This window comes from Gadus morhua, chromosome 16 (assembly GCF_902167405.1).
Source record: "Gadus morhua chromosome 16, gadMor3.0, whole genome shotgun sequence".
In the NCBI taxonomy this organism is placed as follows: Eukaryota; Metazoa; Chordata; class Actinopteri; order Gadiformes; family Gadidae; genus Gadus; species Gadus morhua.
In genome coordinates, this window is record NC_044063.1 from 28,347,821 (window position 1) to 28,362,315 (window position 14,495).

The window sequence follows — 14,495 nt, forward strand, 5'->3', positions numbered from 1 at the left end:
ATCACTTACGATGGAGGAGCCCTGCCTCACATGACGCGTAATCATTGGTAGAAGGTGTCTTCTAGGGGTGGGAATTGGCAAAAATTTGACGATTCGATATTATTGCGATATTTGGGCCACGATTCAATATTATTGCGATCTCAATATATTGCGATACAGCAAGTATTGCGATTCAATTCTGTGATATATTGCGATTCATGTTCCCCATATTATTCAAAGACATTACAAAAAAAGAGGAAAAAAAGACTGCTCAACTCACTTCAAATGGCACATTTAATTATGTGAACAACAGTGCAAAAACTTAGGAGGGTAGTGCAAAACTTTGTCATTGAACATTCAGGACACAGGACCGTTGTAATTATTTCGGAATAGGTGACCTCTCACTTGAACGCTGAGCTCCCAGCACATAAATTAAAATTATTTAAATACAATAGAGTAACACAAAGCAGACTTAATAGAGTAACATAAACCTTAGAATACTCATATAAATAAGAGTAACTCAGTGCTTCAATCAACTTGAGAAAAATAAACAAAAATGTGAACTGCTAGAGTCCAGTCTAGTTGGCTGCAAGGTCATGAACCAAAATGTTAAATTCATTTTGGAATGCTGGCATTTTTGCTCAGAAAAAGCAGTTGGTCAACATGCTCAGATGTTAAAGTGCTCCTCTGGGCTGTGCCTATATCCCCTGCAGTGGAGAACACCCTTTCAGCAGACACACTTGTGCCTGGAATGCTCAGGTATCTTTTGGCGAGTTTGGCCAGGAAAGGATACATTTTCTCATGAGCTTTCCACCAGTTGAGAGGGTTTTCTTCAAGTGGCAGTGGAGAAGCCTCCTGGTATCTATTCACTTCCTCTTCAGCTTTGGAAAATGCTGACTTTAGTGGGGCTGTGGTAGAAAATGTTTCTCCCAGTAAATCAGCTAGCCCAGATCTTCTTTTAGGTTGTGGCTCTTCAAGCACCTCAAGATCCTGTCCATCCATTTCTATTCCAGAGGCACTGCTGGTGCCCTGCTCTTCTTGCCTAATAGTGAGCTGTAGAGAAACATTTGATGTTAAAAACATCTCAGGTTTGGAATAGCTGTGGAATGCTCAATGCAATTAAAACAGATGTAAGAAAATAACCCAAAGTAGCCAGATGAACATAGCCTTGGTTTTAATAAATAAATAAATAATAAATCATTTGTAAACTCCTTTATGATATTTTAAAATAATAACTAAATAATAAACTAATAGTTCATTAAAGCCTACCTGAAGGCTGGCTGCCTCCACAACCAGTTTGGAATATGTGGCACTGATGTCATCTGTGGTCAGGAAAGGCAGTGACTTAAATCGTGGATCCAGGGCCGATGCTGTGTGGAGGGTGTTTTTCTCCTCAACAGTGCTATATCTCTTCTGCAGATCTTGATTTATTGCCTGTTTGATGTCCCTCACAATTGGTTTGTCCCCCATTGCCTGATGTGTGTCATTTAGCAGCTTTGCATGCACTGGAGCAATGATGGACAAAGTGGGATTCTTCTCCTCTGAAACTATTTTCGTGGCTACAAACATCGGTCGAAGTGCCTGCATTATGTCCTCAGCGTCTGTAATGTCATTTTCGTTGAGGGTGCAAATATCACTTCCTGACCGCCTGACGTCAGAGGACAACAGAGCAGCACAGATCGCGGGTTGTTGTTCCAAGAAACGCTGAAGCATTTCGTAGCCACTGTTCCAACGGGTCACAACATCGGTCTTAAGCTTGTGAGTGGGGAGGTCCAGGAGCTTTTGTTTTTGTTCCAACATGGAGTTGGCGATTGTACTGCGGTGGAAAAAAGTGGTTATTCTCCGGACTCTTCCCAGTAACCTAGCGACAGCAGGCAGCTTAAGTGCGCGCTGTGAGGCGAGGTTGAGGGTATGGGCAAAACATTTCACGTGAAGGTAGCCCCCGACCTGCGCAGCCACTACCATGTTGGACGCATTGTCCGTTACCAAAACAATCGGCTTGTTAGAGATGCCCCACTCTTCGGTTGCCGTTTTCAGCACCTCAGCCACATTAGCCCCGGTATGACTCTCATGCATCGCCCTGGTTTGAAGAACATGAGCTAAAAGCTGCCATTCATCCGTGATGTGATGCGCCGTTATGGCAGTGGTGTATAAAGTACTCAAAAGCCATACTTAAGTAAAAGTACAGATACCTTACTGGAAAATTACTTAAGTAAAAGTAAAAGTCACCTTTTAGAATAGTACTTAAGTAAAAGTATTAAAGTATCTGATCTTTACTGTACTTAAGTATCAAAAGTACTTTTCTGATATTAAATGTACTTAAGTACTAAAAGTACAAGTAACTGCTGTTAATAAAAAAGCAAAGGGTCAGAATTTTGAGAATAATGGAGTTTTTTTCAACTAACACAAACACAATAGGCAAAACTCCACAAGGCCATAAACACTTCCGGTCCAACCTACCTCCAGGACCTCCTCACCGCTCATTTTAAATCAAGGACACTCAAACCTCCTTGCAGTGTTAAAGTGTGCTATACAAATTAAATTAATTATTTATCATTATTAAAACAGCACCGAAAGTGTGTGTGTGTGTGTGTGTGTCTGTGCGTGTGTGTGCGTGCGTGTGTGTGTGCGGGCGTGTGCGTGTGTGTGTGTGCGCTGGTACACGTTACTTAATATTGATTTTGGTGTCATCCAGGATCGCGGATTTTCGGAAAACTTAAGTCCAGTGTTGGGGGTAACGCGTTAGAACTAACGCGTTAGAGTACTCTTATTCGTTTTTTTCAGTAACGAGTAACCTAACGCGTTAGTTTAGCGAATTCAGTAATCAGTAACTCGTTAATTTCCAAAATAAACATCTCTCTCTCTCTCTCTCTCTCTCTCTCTCTCTCTCTCTCTCTCTCTCTCTCTCTCTCTCTCTCTCTCTCTCTCTCTCTCTCTCTGTGCGCGCGCGCGCACCTGTGTGTGTAAGCTACGTGTGTTTGTACCGCGGCAAGATGGTTGTTTTTTTAGTGCCATGCACTGTTCTTTTGTGCAACGCATACGGTTAAATTGAGTTAAATTTCCAATTCTAAAAGGTTGCGTGCCTACCTGTTAAGCACTTTGTTAGGCGCCTGCACTTGTAAAGTGGATAAGCTATGTGTGACGCACTGTTCTTTTGTGTGCAGCCAATACGGTAAGCTATTCTGTTAAAATAACTGCCTGTTACCGGAGCATGTTATTCATGGAAGCTGTTCAAATGATCAAAGGATGAATGCCTGTTAAATAGAACGTGCAATATGATGACTGTCTTTCCTGTCATTATGCTATAGGTTCATGATTGATTCATAAACAGTCAGCACTGTTGGTGCATCTAAAGGAGGATGTGTGTTGTTGTTGCGCTAGGCGGACACGCACGCACCCCAAACGCATTTTAATTGTTGGTAACGCACGAGTACTCTAACGCGTTTCTTTTATTTATAGGTAACGCAGTAACGTAACGGATTACTTTTAATTGATAGTAACAAAGTAACCTAACGGATTACTTTCAAAAGTAACGATACCCAACACTGCTTAAGTCCCTGCCCAAAAAGGGTATTTAAATTAGCTTTGTAGCAAAAATGGCACATATACAGCGTATTGAAGTGTATAAGATAGTGTTGTAATACTGCATGTACAAACCAGCCTGATACAAATATTAGAATTTTGATAGCCCTTGCCCTCGTCCTAGCCATGCATTTGTGTGTTGACAGTCGTAGGAGTTTTGATCGACGTAGCAACAGTAACTAAGCAAGGGGGCTTTGCGAACGTGCGCTGGGACAGCTGATTCGCCAAACAGGCTCGCAGTCTGTGTTCTACCACAGTCCCCAACGTTATTCTCATATCTCTCATGATTCTTTTTTTTTTTTCTAAAGATGAGTTGATTTTGTAACGAGTAACGAAGGTTTCAAGGGAAATGTAGCGGAGTAAAAGTATCCGTTTTCTTCGCAAAATGTAGCGAAGTAAAAGTAAAAGTACAGAGAAATATAAGTAGTAATGTAAAGTACAAATATCCAAAAAAACTACTTAAGTACAGTAACAAAGTATTTCTACTTCGCTACTATACAACACTGCGTTATGGTCATGTAGGATTCAGTAGCTCTTGATGACCAACCGTCACAAGTTATAGCAACTCCTTCGGCTAAACTTAAAGTTCCATTTACCTCCTCTTTGACTTCGCTGTAGAGTTTGGGGATGGCAGTGTCGGTAAAATATTTACGTGAGGGGATCACATACCTGGGGTCTCATTTATAACCGTTGCGTACGCACAAAACGGGGCTGAAAGTTGCGTACGTGACTTTTCACGCCAAGGTTGTGATCTATAAAAAACCAACTTGAAGGGAAAATGTGCGCAGCCCTAAGCAAACTCTGACCCATGCGTACGCATGGTTTGGAGGAAAAGGAGAATTGGCGACACAGACGGTGTGGTGGTGAACTGAAGTCAGACCGAAGAATTGCAGAGTGAGAAGAACGATTAGGCTATGTTTTATCATCGCCCTTCACCAATTTAATTTCAACCCGTATCATGCGTTAAATCCTAATCAGAATAATTTAAGTCCACTGCGTTATTTCTCAGTTATAACTCCAGAAATATCTCCTTAGAATAGAAATAACAAGAAATTCTCTATATTTAATCCCGTCACTCCATACTGTCCACTGACGGCGCGACTGCATGGAATAAAGCATCTGTCCAACATGTGTCAATAACATAATATTTTTATGTGACACTGTAAACACATGATCAAATGTCAATTAAATCCCAAGTGTGAAAAACCAAGCCACACTCATCACAATCGTTGTCCGTTACTCTTGATGCTTTTCATGACAAATCAGGCATTAAAAAGGGGTTATGTTCAAGAACATTTTACGTGGGTAATTACAAACTGATTATCCAAGGCGTTCTCGTCAGTCTTATTACCGTAACCCTATAAATACAGAGGTGAGCGCCGTGGTAATGCTGCACCATATGGCACTTCTGGCGGACCATGCAGGATTCGGAGGGAGAGGGTATTTAGGGACCATAACGATTTATTGGTAGGCTACATAAAAATATGTAACTCTATGTCAGACCACTTCTTTTTTAATTCTGGGACTGTGCGCTCCGTGCTATACTGACAGAGTTCACTGCTGCAGCAACATTTTGCCACTCACTCTGCTTTTTGTTGTTGGCGATTCCAATCCCGTGACCGCCGAACAAAACTACCTTTCGGGCCTCCATCTCACCCACAAGTGTCTCCACTTCAACCTCCGTGAAATATCGCTTTTTAGATTTTCTCAGTACTTCTGCCATTGTTTCCAACAAGACATAATACCGGCATCTGAGTCTGTTTTATATGCAGATCGCATTCATGAGGTCATTTGCATTGACCATTTATGGTTAAAAAGGGGCGTGTACAGGGCGGAACGTGAAGCTGATTCAGCTGCGCACAATTATAGTCAGTATGTGATTTATAAAGCAAAGATTGCGTACCGGTGTGCGTACGCAGTGTTTTATAAATCCGAATATTTTTTGGCGCACGCAAAACTTGGCTTCTGGGCGTACGCACATTTTTAGTAACGATCCCACGCACAGTTTTATAAATGAGACCCCTGGGCTCCAGTATGCCTAGCAGATTCTGGAAACCTTCATTCTCCACCACACTGTAAGGCTGTAAGTCTTTGGGGATGAAGTAGGCTATTGCCTCAGTGATTTTCTTTGCCCTTTCAGAGTTTTGAGGTAACTTTATCACTTTAGTTTGGTCCAAGGTGCGTTGATTTGCGGGTAGGACAACTTTGGGTCGTTCCTCAGGGGTCGCTATCGCTAACTCTAAATGGTACCTTGTGAGATGCACTCTCAAATTCGTCGTATTCCCACAATACTTAATTTTCATCCGGCACTCTTTGCAGATGGCAAACTGCATGTCAAGGTCTTTACTAGTATTACATTTTCGATAAAAACCGAAATGTAGCCACACTTTCGACTTAAAAGAAGACGGAGCTTCGTGTACAATCGGTAGAGATGGTGAAGCCATTTTCATTTAAATTTGTTGAATGCAAGGTAACAAAGCACCACCTAATTTGTTGTTTAATGCACGTCATCAAAGCACCGCAACAAGCGCCACCTTGTGGTTGTAATATGGAAATGTAATATTATCAGAGTAAAGTCAGAGAAAACCCGAAAGTAAAACACATAATTATATAATTAAATATCGCAATACTTTGCGCTACTGTATCGATATAATTGCGAATGCAAAATATCGCGATACTGAAGTGAATCGATTTTTTCCCCCACCACTAGTGTCTTCTGGATCTTGTTTCGACCAGCCGCAGTATTGGCTTACCCTTCTTTCTCCCGTCATTCCTCACACTCAACATACCAAAGACCCACTTCTTCCTCTTCCATCCTCCAGCCATTCTTCCTCTTCCATACTGTTGGATTAATGTAATTAAAAAAAGCAAACAAAATGGATGAGAGCAAAGAACGAAACATAACGCAAATACCCGAATAACTGTGAATAGGCTTCATAATTGTAGACCCAACATAATTTTTTTTGTGCTCAAGCAGCCAATTGTACTCCACCTATGTATTAAAATTGGCCGATATTGCCACGGAAAGAGATGCGGCGGAAAGACAAAACACACCTTTCTTTTATGTCGGAAATGGCTCTCATCAATCTGGACGAATTCTCTCCATCCACCAACCTGTCCTCTCCGTCTTCTAAATTTTTCAATCGCTGTCACACAGACCCTCCGCAACTTTTTAGACATTTTAGTGAGGGTAGCAGAGCTCCCTGCTATGTCGTCAGCCATCATATCGATTTGTCTCATGCGTAGTCCCTGTGAAAATCTAAATAAACATAAAGTAAACATTGATTTAAATGTATTTACTGTATATTGTCTGCAATGTGCACCGAATGCAACAATTGTATACAGTCATACCTGTGAATGGACCGCATCCAGTCACAGAGAGAGGTTTTCGAACGGCTGAATATGGACCTGTGCCTGACAGATTTCTGTCTCTTATGCCCTCTGTGCACTGCTCGTTGACATATCCTATTAAAATAGTATAAAACATGTAAATAGGCATATTGGGATAACAGTAAACCAGGATAGATTTGGGATAGTGCATGAGACAGTCAGAAGCATGTTCACTGGTAATGCGCGATGGCTTTATGATAGGACTATGAAGCATGGGGACATGCTTCCCAGAAACAGGGGGTGGGGGGGGAGCCTAATTAATGTACTTTTACTGTAGTCTATACATATTTTATCAATTAGCTTAGGCTGTCAATATGCATCAATAATCCACATTGATATTAACACCTTTTCTTACCAACTGTAATTGTCTCCTCCCTTGTCTTCTTTCAATTTCATCCTGCGATTGCAGAGATTGCATTTCATTTGTGGCCTTAACAGCAGTGGCGTGCACACATAGACACTAGGTGGTGCTAACGCACCAGGACTTTTGCCCTTTATCAACGAAAATGCCCTTTTGAAACTTTTTTTTTTTTTTATATATTTTTTTTATTATTAACATTTTACTGAGGCCGGTTTTGAAATGATCTTTTAAAAACCTAAGCGATTAAAAACAACTGAAACAATGCCCAAAAATGAGCCACGTCTCCCTTGCACAGACCAGACTCAATTCTCTTCCTTTGTCACTTGCACTCGCGCTGGCACGCGCAGGGCACCACATGCGCTTCAGTAAACAGAAGCGTCTCCAGCATAGCAGGCACGGTCGCAGACAGGCATCTTCTCCCGTGTTCCCACCAGCCAGGTAACATACAGATCAAGGAAAATCGTATAGTTTGCCCTCTAAGCCCAACGTGTAGCCTAATCATTTTGTTGTGCAATAAAATGTCTCATAGAGCAACAAACAACTAAGCATTTTTAGCCGACTGGTCACCTGATAAAGTTTTACGCTGTATAGCCCAATGACAGATAACGCCGACCGATAAGGACGACCATAGGCTTATTAGGCTACAAATTATTTCGGTAGAGTTTGCAATTGCAAATCTGCAAATGTGTTAGGACGAACGTTTTCTGTTGTATAGGTTTTGTCAGGCAACATAAATTAACACATTTATTTGTGGCAGAAAAAAACGGGAAGTTCCTCATGTGAAAAATGCCCATCTGTAGGCCTATTCAATGACAACAGTTAGCAGCTAACTCCTTCTTCTCGTACTTTTTGGTCTCTTTGTTAATTGTATATTGATTTTGATTTACTAATTGCAGCACAATGCCAAGAAAAGAGAGGCTGAAAAAAGAACGAATAAAAGAGCTACAGCAGGCAGCACAGGGAAGCAGCTCTCTGCTCTCCTGGATGAAAGGAAAGCCACACGATGGAAGGTCAGAGTCAAAGTCACTAACTGTTGTGTGCCTTAGGCTATATGCTATTGATCTGCTCCTTTGGGCTAATGGTTTTGAAAAGTCTTATCACATTTTATTTTTAAGTGGTTTGTACAAAATCAGCAGGCATTAAAATAGCTATTTTGTAGGCTACCATAAGTCAAGACTTCCAGTCATGTTGCTGTAAATAGCTCATATTTAAACTAATGTGGCATATTTGTTGAAGCTATCATTATTATTATTATTATTATTATTATTATTGTGATAATGGTTATTATTATTATTATTATATTGTAGCCAGCCACAGCAGGGAAGCTCTATACCATCAACATCTACCAGGACAGGAGATGAGGAAGAGTTCAGGGAAGACACAGAGACAGAAAAGGATGAGGGAGAACAGCAGGATGAGGAAGAACAGGTGGATGAGGAAGAGCAGGTGGATGAGGAAGAACAGGTGGATGAGGAAGAGCAGATGGATGAGGAAGGGCAGGTGGATGAGGAAGAGCAGGTGGATGAAGGAAAACAGGGAGATGAGCCAAGATGAAAGAAGAAGAGAGATGAGCAAGATAGCGACTTTGCCTTATCCAACGGATCCTTCACATGTTTCTGCGTTTAAAATCAAGGGTAATGAATACATTTCGATGCGCTGCAGTCGGGGCCCATGCCAGCCAGATATACCATACCCAAAAAATACAGAGGGGAGATCATTCCAGAAGCAGTGGTTTTCAGGGAATGTGTGACTGGAATACTCCCCTGCTGGTAATTCCATGCATTGTTTTAGCTGTCGGCTTTTCCTCCGAGGAAAAATACAAAAGTAAAACAGCCTGGACAACTGATGGCATCAGAAAGTGGGGCACTGCTCTTGAAAAAATCAAGCAACACTCCATCACAGAGATGCACATGACAAGCATGGTTCGATGGACCAACTTCCAAATAAGCTCCTCCAGTCTGCATTTGATGTTTCAGATGTAAAGGGGGTGGAAGTTAGAGAGCGAGAGAGGCAGGCAAATAGGGAAATCCTGACCAGATTGATTGACCTCACAGTGTATCTTGCACGTCAGGGACAAGCATTCAGAGGGCATAATGAGAGTGAGTCCAGTGACAACCGTGGCAATTTCCGTGAATTAGTGAATGTGTTTTCTCGATATGACAGTGTCCTGAAAATGCATTTGGAAAAGGTTTCCAAAGCTAAAGACACCAAGACTAGGCCCCAGGTGTCACTGCTTTCCAACAGATGCCAAAATGACATCATTGCAGCACTAGCCACTTACATCAGAAGGGAGATAAACCACGAAATAAAAAAGGCCGAAATGTTTTCCATCCTCCTTGATGAAACCTCTGATGTCTCACACAAAGAGCAAGTGTCATTTGTTGTGCGATATTTGCATGACATGACAATCAAGGAGCGGTTTATTGAAGTCTGCAACGTAGACTCCACTACAGGCCAGGAGCTGGAGAACACTGTGTTGTCCCTTCTCCAGAAGAATGGCCTAGAGCTGAGCAAAATGTATGGCCAAGGCTATGATGGAGCAGCCAACATGAGTGGCATGTACAAAGGCCTACAAGCGAGGATTCGTGCACATAATGATAAGTGACCTTCTTCAACCTGGTGGAGAAATTGTATGCTTTTTGCAAAGGGCTCCCCAAAGCGCCATGCTGCCCTAGTCAGATTTCAGGAGTCCTTGTTTCCTGGACAGCGTGTCTTGGCACTTCAGCAGCTGTCAGATACCAGATGGGCTTGCAGGGAAAAGAGCCTGAAGGCACTTCAGAAAAATCTGAAAGCTGTTCTGATGCTCCTGGATGACATCACTGAAAGTGACCCACCAAACCTGGCCAGAGGTGATGCGCAGATGTACAGGAATGCCATCAACTTCCTGTTCATTCTGTGCATGGAGATCACAACCCCAGTGTTTGAAGTCACTGCTATGGCATCAGATTCCCTCCAGAAAGAGGGATTGGACCATTCCACAGCCCACAAGGTCATTGATGGTGTTCTTCACACATTGAGCTCCATGAGGTCTGAGGAGAAATTTGGAGAAATATTTGGATGTGCAACAGAAAAGGCAGAGAGTTTCAATATTCCAGTACCTACTGTGGTGCCTGGTCAGGAGAGGAAACGAAAAGTGCCAGTGCGTTACCAACACAACCCAACAGTGTCTCAAGTAGGAGCTCAGTTTGAGTCAGTGGAGGCATATTTCAGGAGTAGCGTGTACTTCACCTTCCTGGATATTATGACTGAGGAGATGAACAGGAGATTCAAAGGGGAGAACACTGGAAGCCCTACATCAAGAATCATTGAGTCATTCCAGCCCTTAACTGTACATGCTAACTGGGTAGGCACACCAAACACAGAAGCCACAGAAGCAGTGCACATTCTCTGTGAGTTCTATGGAGAAGATGAGGAGCAGCTTAAGACAGAACTAAAGGTCTTCCACTCCAGCTTCACTTCAAAGAACCTACAAGAGATATTTGCAATACTGAGGGAAAACAATGGCCAGCTGATCTTTCCTGCCTTTGTCAAAATTATCCAAATATATGCAACATTACCAGTGACGACTGCTTCAGTTGAAAGATCATTTTCCAAGCTGAAAATCATAAAAACGAAACTAAGATAGGCTCTCTGACCTTCTCTTGCTTGCCATTGAAAGAGACATTGAGGTAAACCACAGTGAGGTCATCAACATCTTTAAAGACATGGCACCAAGAAGGATGCTGCTTTAAAGCAGTACGCAGCAAGAAGTGGAGGGTAAACAGAAGACAGTGGAGGGCAAAGTGAAGTTTATCTACTTCGCCGAGATGTCTAGAGTTCATCTTGGGACTTAACAATGACTATATATAGTTAATATAGGATGTGGATTTTATCTGTTGGTGGTGTGACTTTTTTCTATAGGAAACTCACGTGTAGAGAATGATACAAATAAAAGTAAAATTTCATTCAACATGTGCGTGTAACTTTTTTAAAATAAGGTGTTCCGCGTGCGCTAAAAAGTGCCCTTCCCTTCCCCCCCGAGCACCTGCCCCCCAAAATGTCTGTGCACGCCACTGCTTAACTGTCCGTCCACACCAGAAGCGAATTGAGCGACCAAATCGCCGGAAGTCATTCACTTTCTATGGGCAAGAGCGACCAAAGCGACCAAAGCGACCAACGCTACCAGCGGCCAAAGTTGAGCGACCAGAGCGTCAAAAAGAAGTTGAAAACTTTTTAACTTTATGCAAATGACTATTATTCGCTTCAGCTACCAAACACTGACAGCCAATCGGAATGTAGACGCTCTTCGCTTGCGTGGATCCCAGGGAACATCGGCAGGCACTTTGGTTCCTACCTACCTTTATTCACTCACTGAACAAAATGTCGGCTGAAGTATTAATCGCGGCTGTAACTGGGCACCCGGTGTTGTACGACCCAACCCTTTTTCAGTTCAGAGATCGAAACGCCATAGTGGTTTGGATATCAAGTGATGATAAGCGGGAGTATTTATAGGCTACATCTAGAACGTTCGTATTTAAGCGGGAATCATTATAATTTGCTCTCCATGCCACCAATCTAACCAACCAATCGCGTGTAGCATGCTTTAAACAAAACCAAAAAAGTTTTTGAAATCGTCACATAAACAAACTAATCGACAAGACGAGGCTCACACCTCAGGCTCCGTGAATAGTGGGGAATAGAGGGATAAAAGACAAGAGATATATCCCTTGTCATTTATCCCTCTATTCCCCACTATTCACGGAGCCTGAGGTGAATAATTTTTAATTAAATAGTCTAGATAGATAGTCAAGTCTTTATTAATACCAAACGACACAAATCGTCGGGAATCCATTTAGGTGGTTCGTCCCACACAGGACATAGCCTACAAGACCACACAGAACAAGTCTGACTGGACATACACACAATACATCACATTAAAACTAGACACGCGTTGATAGATAGATAGACAGAAAGGCCTAGATAGATAGATATGTTCCATTATTTGCCTTGCGGAGCCAACCAGTCCTGTGCACGTATGCAAATTAGCCATGTGCGCTAATGTCTATTTGTTTTGAATGCGACGAATGAGTGCAGATCATGATTTGCAGATCCAGATCAGTAAAACATATTTTAACTACTACAGCACGCAGGGTTTTTTGTTCTCGGTTGTAATTAGCCTACATTTTAGGATTTTTTGTATATTGGGGGGAATCACTGTCCTACTTGTTGTCGAAGCACTTTATCGAACAAGCAAAACCGTCTCGGCAATATGGCCAAGGTGTATGGGAGAGTTCACTATTTGATATGGCTGTCTGTAGGGCCTACTAAACGCATACGGCTCCTTTAAATGCGTCTGCATAATTGAATTGTACGTCATGAGCGACTTGAGCGACCAAAGCGAACAGAAAAATCCGCAGCGAAACTTTGTGAGCGACCAAAGCGTCTTTGACGCTATGGTCGCTCCTGGTGTGGACGTGTTTTTTCTGTAAAAAAAATTTGATTAGCTTCAGGCTTCGTTTCGTCGACCTGCGCCTATGAATAAGCTCCAGCAATTTCCTATTCAATCTATTCATCATAAACTAGTGTTCCAGCACACGCACTTATTTGGCACACAGACCAATGTTTCCTCTTACTAATGCGTAATGGAAGGAAGGATATGGAGTTAGATTCATGCCAAAACTTCCGCTCAATTTGAATTTACCTTCAGTACTACTACTACTCTGTGCAAATGAAATGAAATGAAGTGAAGTACGAGAGTCTGGTAGAACCAGGCTACTGTAGCACCAGAATCGACAAGAAATTCAAAATGGTATTGTCCTACCTGCACGGATCATAGGGTTTTCGTTGGGGGTGGAAGACAGTTGAAGAAGCGTTGCCTGGATCGTTGTTTCCTTCTCCAAGGGGTCCTAGTAAGGATTATACTCACCTTGGCGTTGGAGCGGGTTCTTCATGGTGTGGGAGGCACGGACTGGTTCCATGGGCGGGGCCGACGGTTTGGCCTCATCGCTGTGTTTCTTTCTGCAATATTTCTCCCAATGACTAATCTTTTCGCAGTAACTGCATCTGGGGGGTTCACGTGTGTCCTTTCCATACCAGTCGCTGTGGTTATGGTTTTCTGTTTTATTAAAATCTTTAACGTGACTTTCTTTTGAATTAAAATCGTGTTGGTCTTGGTCGTTATCATTAGTACGTTCTCTGTACTCCTGGGTCTGTTTTTTGAACGGTCTTTTGTTCCGTTCTTTGTAGTTGTGCTGTAGAAACATTCCTGCTTGATGGTTACTTTGGTTAGTTTTCTTTTTATCTTTAAACATGCCTAAGCGTTCCATATTAGCCAATTGTGTGGTTAGTTGAGTTAGTGTTTTTTCCTGCCATTGCAAATCAGTTAGAATAAGAAGAGAGCGAGTTTGTGGGTTAAGGCAGTTTATAAACGTTTGTACAGTAAACATCATATTTGAGTCCATTGTTATTTCAGCGCTTTCCTCCCATATGTGTCTAAAACGTTGAGAAAATTCTACGGGGGCATCATGTGAGTAACTATGGAAAAGTCAGCTTGACTTGATGCTTCGGCTTTTACCACTCTTTCACAGACTGTGTCCAACCAAATGTCTAGGGAGATGTTGTTTCCCCTTTCTTCTGATCCCCATTCGGCTCTTTGAGGGACATGAAACAATTCTCGAACTAACTGCCATTTTGAATCGTATGCCAATTTTAGAATGATTAAGGCCGCGTTCACACTAGACTTCTTTTTTAAGAAAAAAGCGCCGCCTTCAGCGCCTTTTGAGCGCCTTTTGAGGGCTTCAGTGCGAGCATTCTGTAACCTTAACAACGGTAATCATACATTCTATCGTTACATCATTATCCGTTATTATCATTTTCCGTCGGTTACTTTTTGAAGTAGATAGGCTAAAAGACACAATGGCGAATCAGTTACAATTAATTGCTTTAGCTTTGGCGTTTGAGGAGGAGGAGGGGGAGGAACAGCCAAGGCGCCGTTTATGGGTGCACGACATCCTCCGCAATAGGGAGTCGCAGGGGGCATTCGGCCACCTAATTCAGGAGCTCCGCCTAGACGATGCTAGGTTCAAGAATTTTTTTCGCTTGGACAAGAGCCAATTTGAGGATCTCCTAAGGAGGATTGGACCAGAGATCTCAAAAAAGCAGACACATCTCAGGGAGACCATCAGCCCAGACGAGCGGCTTTGCA

General features: G+C 42.4%; 1 protein-coding gene and 1 long non-coding RNA gene across 2 annotated transcripts; both read right to left on the bottom strand.

Annotated features, from left to right (window-relative positions):
• Positions 1–255: 255 nt before the first annotated feature.
• LOC115560640 (zinc finger BED domain-containing protein 1-like) lies at positions 256–2,181 on the bottom strand. The gene is made up of 2 exons (XM_030380033.1): positions 1,249–2,181; positions 256–1,032 (listed from the first exon to the last, which is right to left on the bottom strand). The coding sequence occupies exons 1-2, from the start codon at positions 2,053–2,055 to the stop codon at positions 595–597; spliced, it is 1,245 nt and encodes a 414-aa protein (XP_030235893.1). The 5' UTR covers positions 2,056–2,181; the 3' UTR covers positions 256–594.
• A 3,406-nt stretch (positions 2,182–5,587) lies between these two features.
• On the bottom strand, positions 5,588–9,730 carry LOC115528937 (uncharacterized). The gene is made up of 3 exons (XR_003973407.1): positions 6,913–9,730; positions 6,616–6,820; positions 5,588–6,402 (listed from the first exon to the last, which is right to left on the bottom strand). It is a non-coding gene; the product is annotated as an uncharacterized LOC115528937 (long non-coding RNA).
• Positions 9,731–14,495: the final 4,765 nt, after the last annotated feature.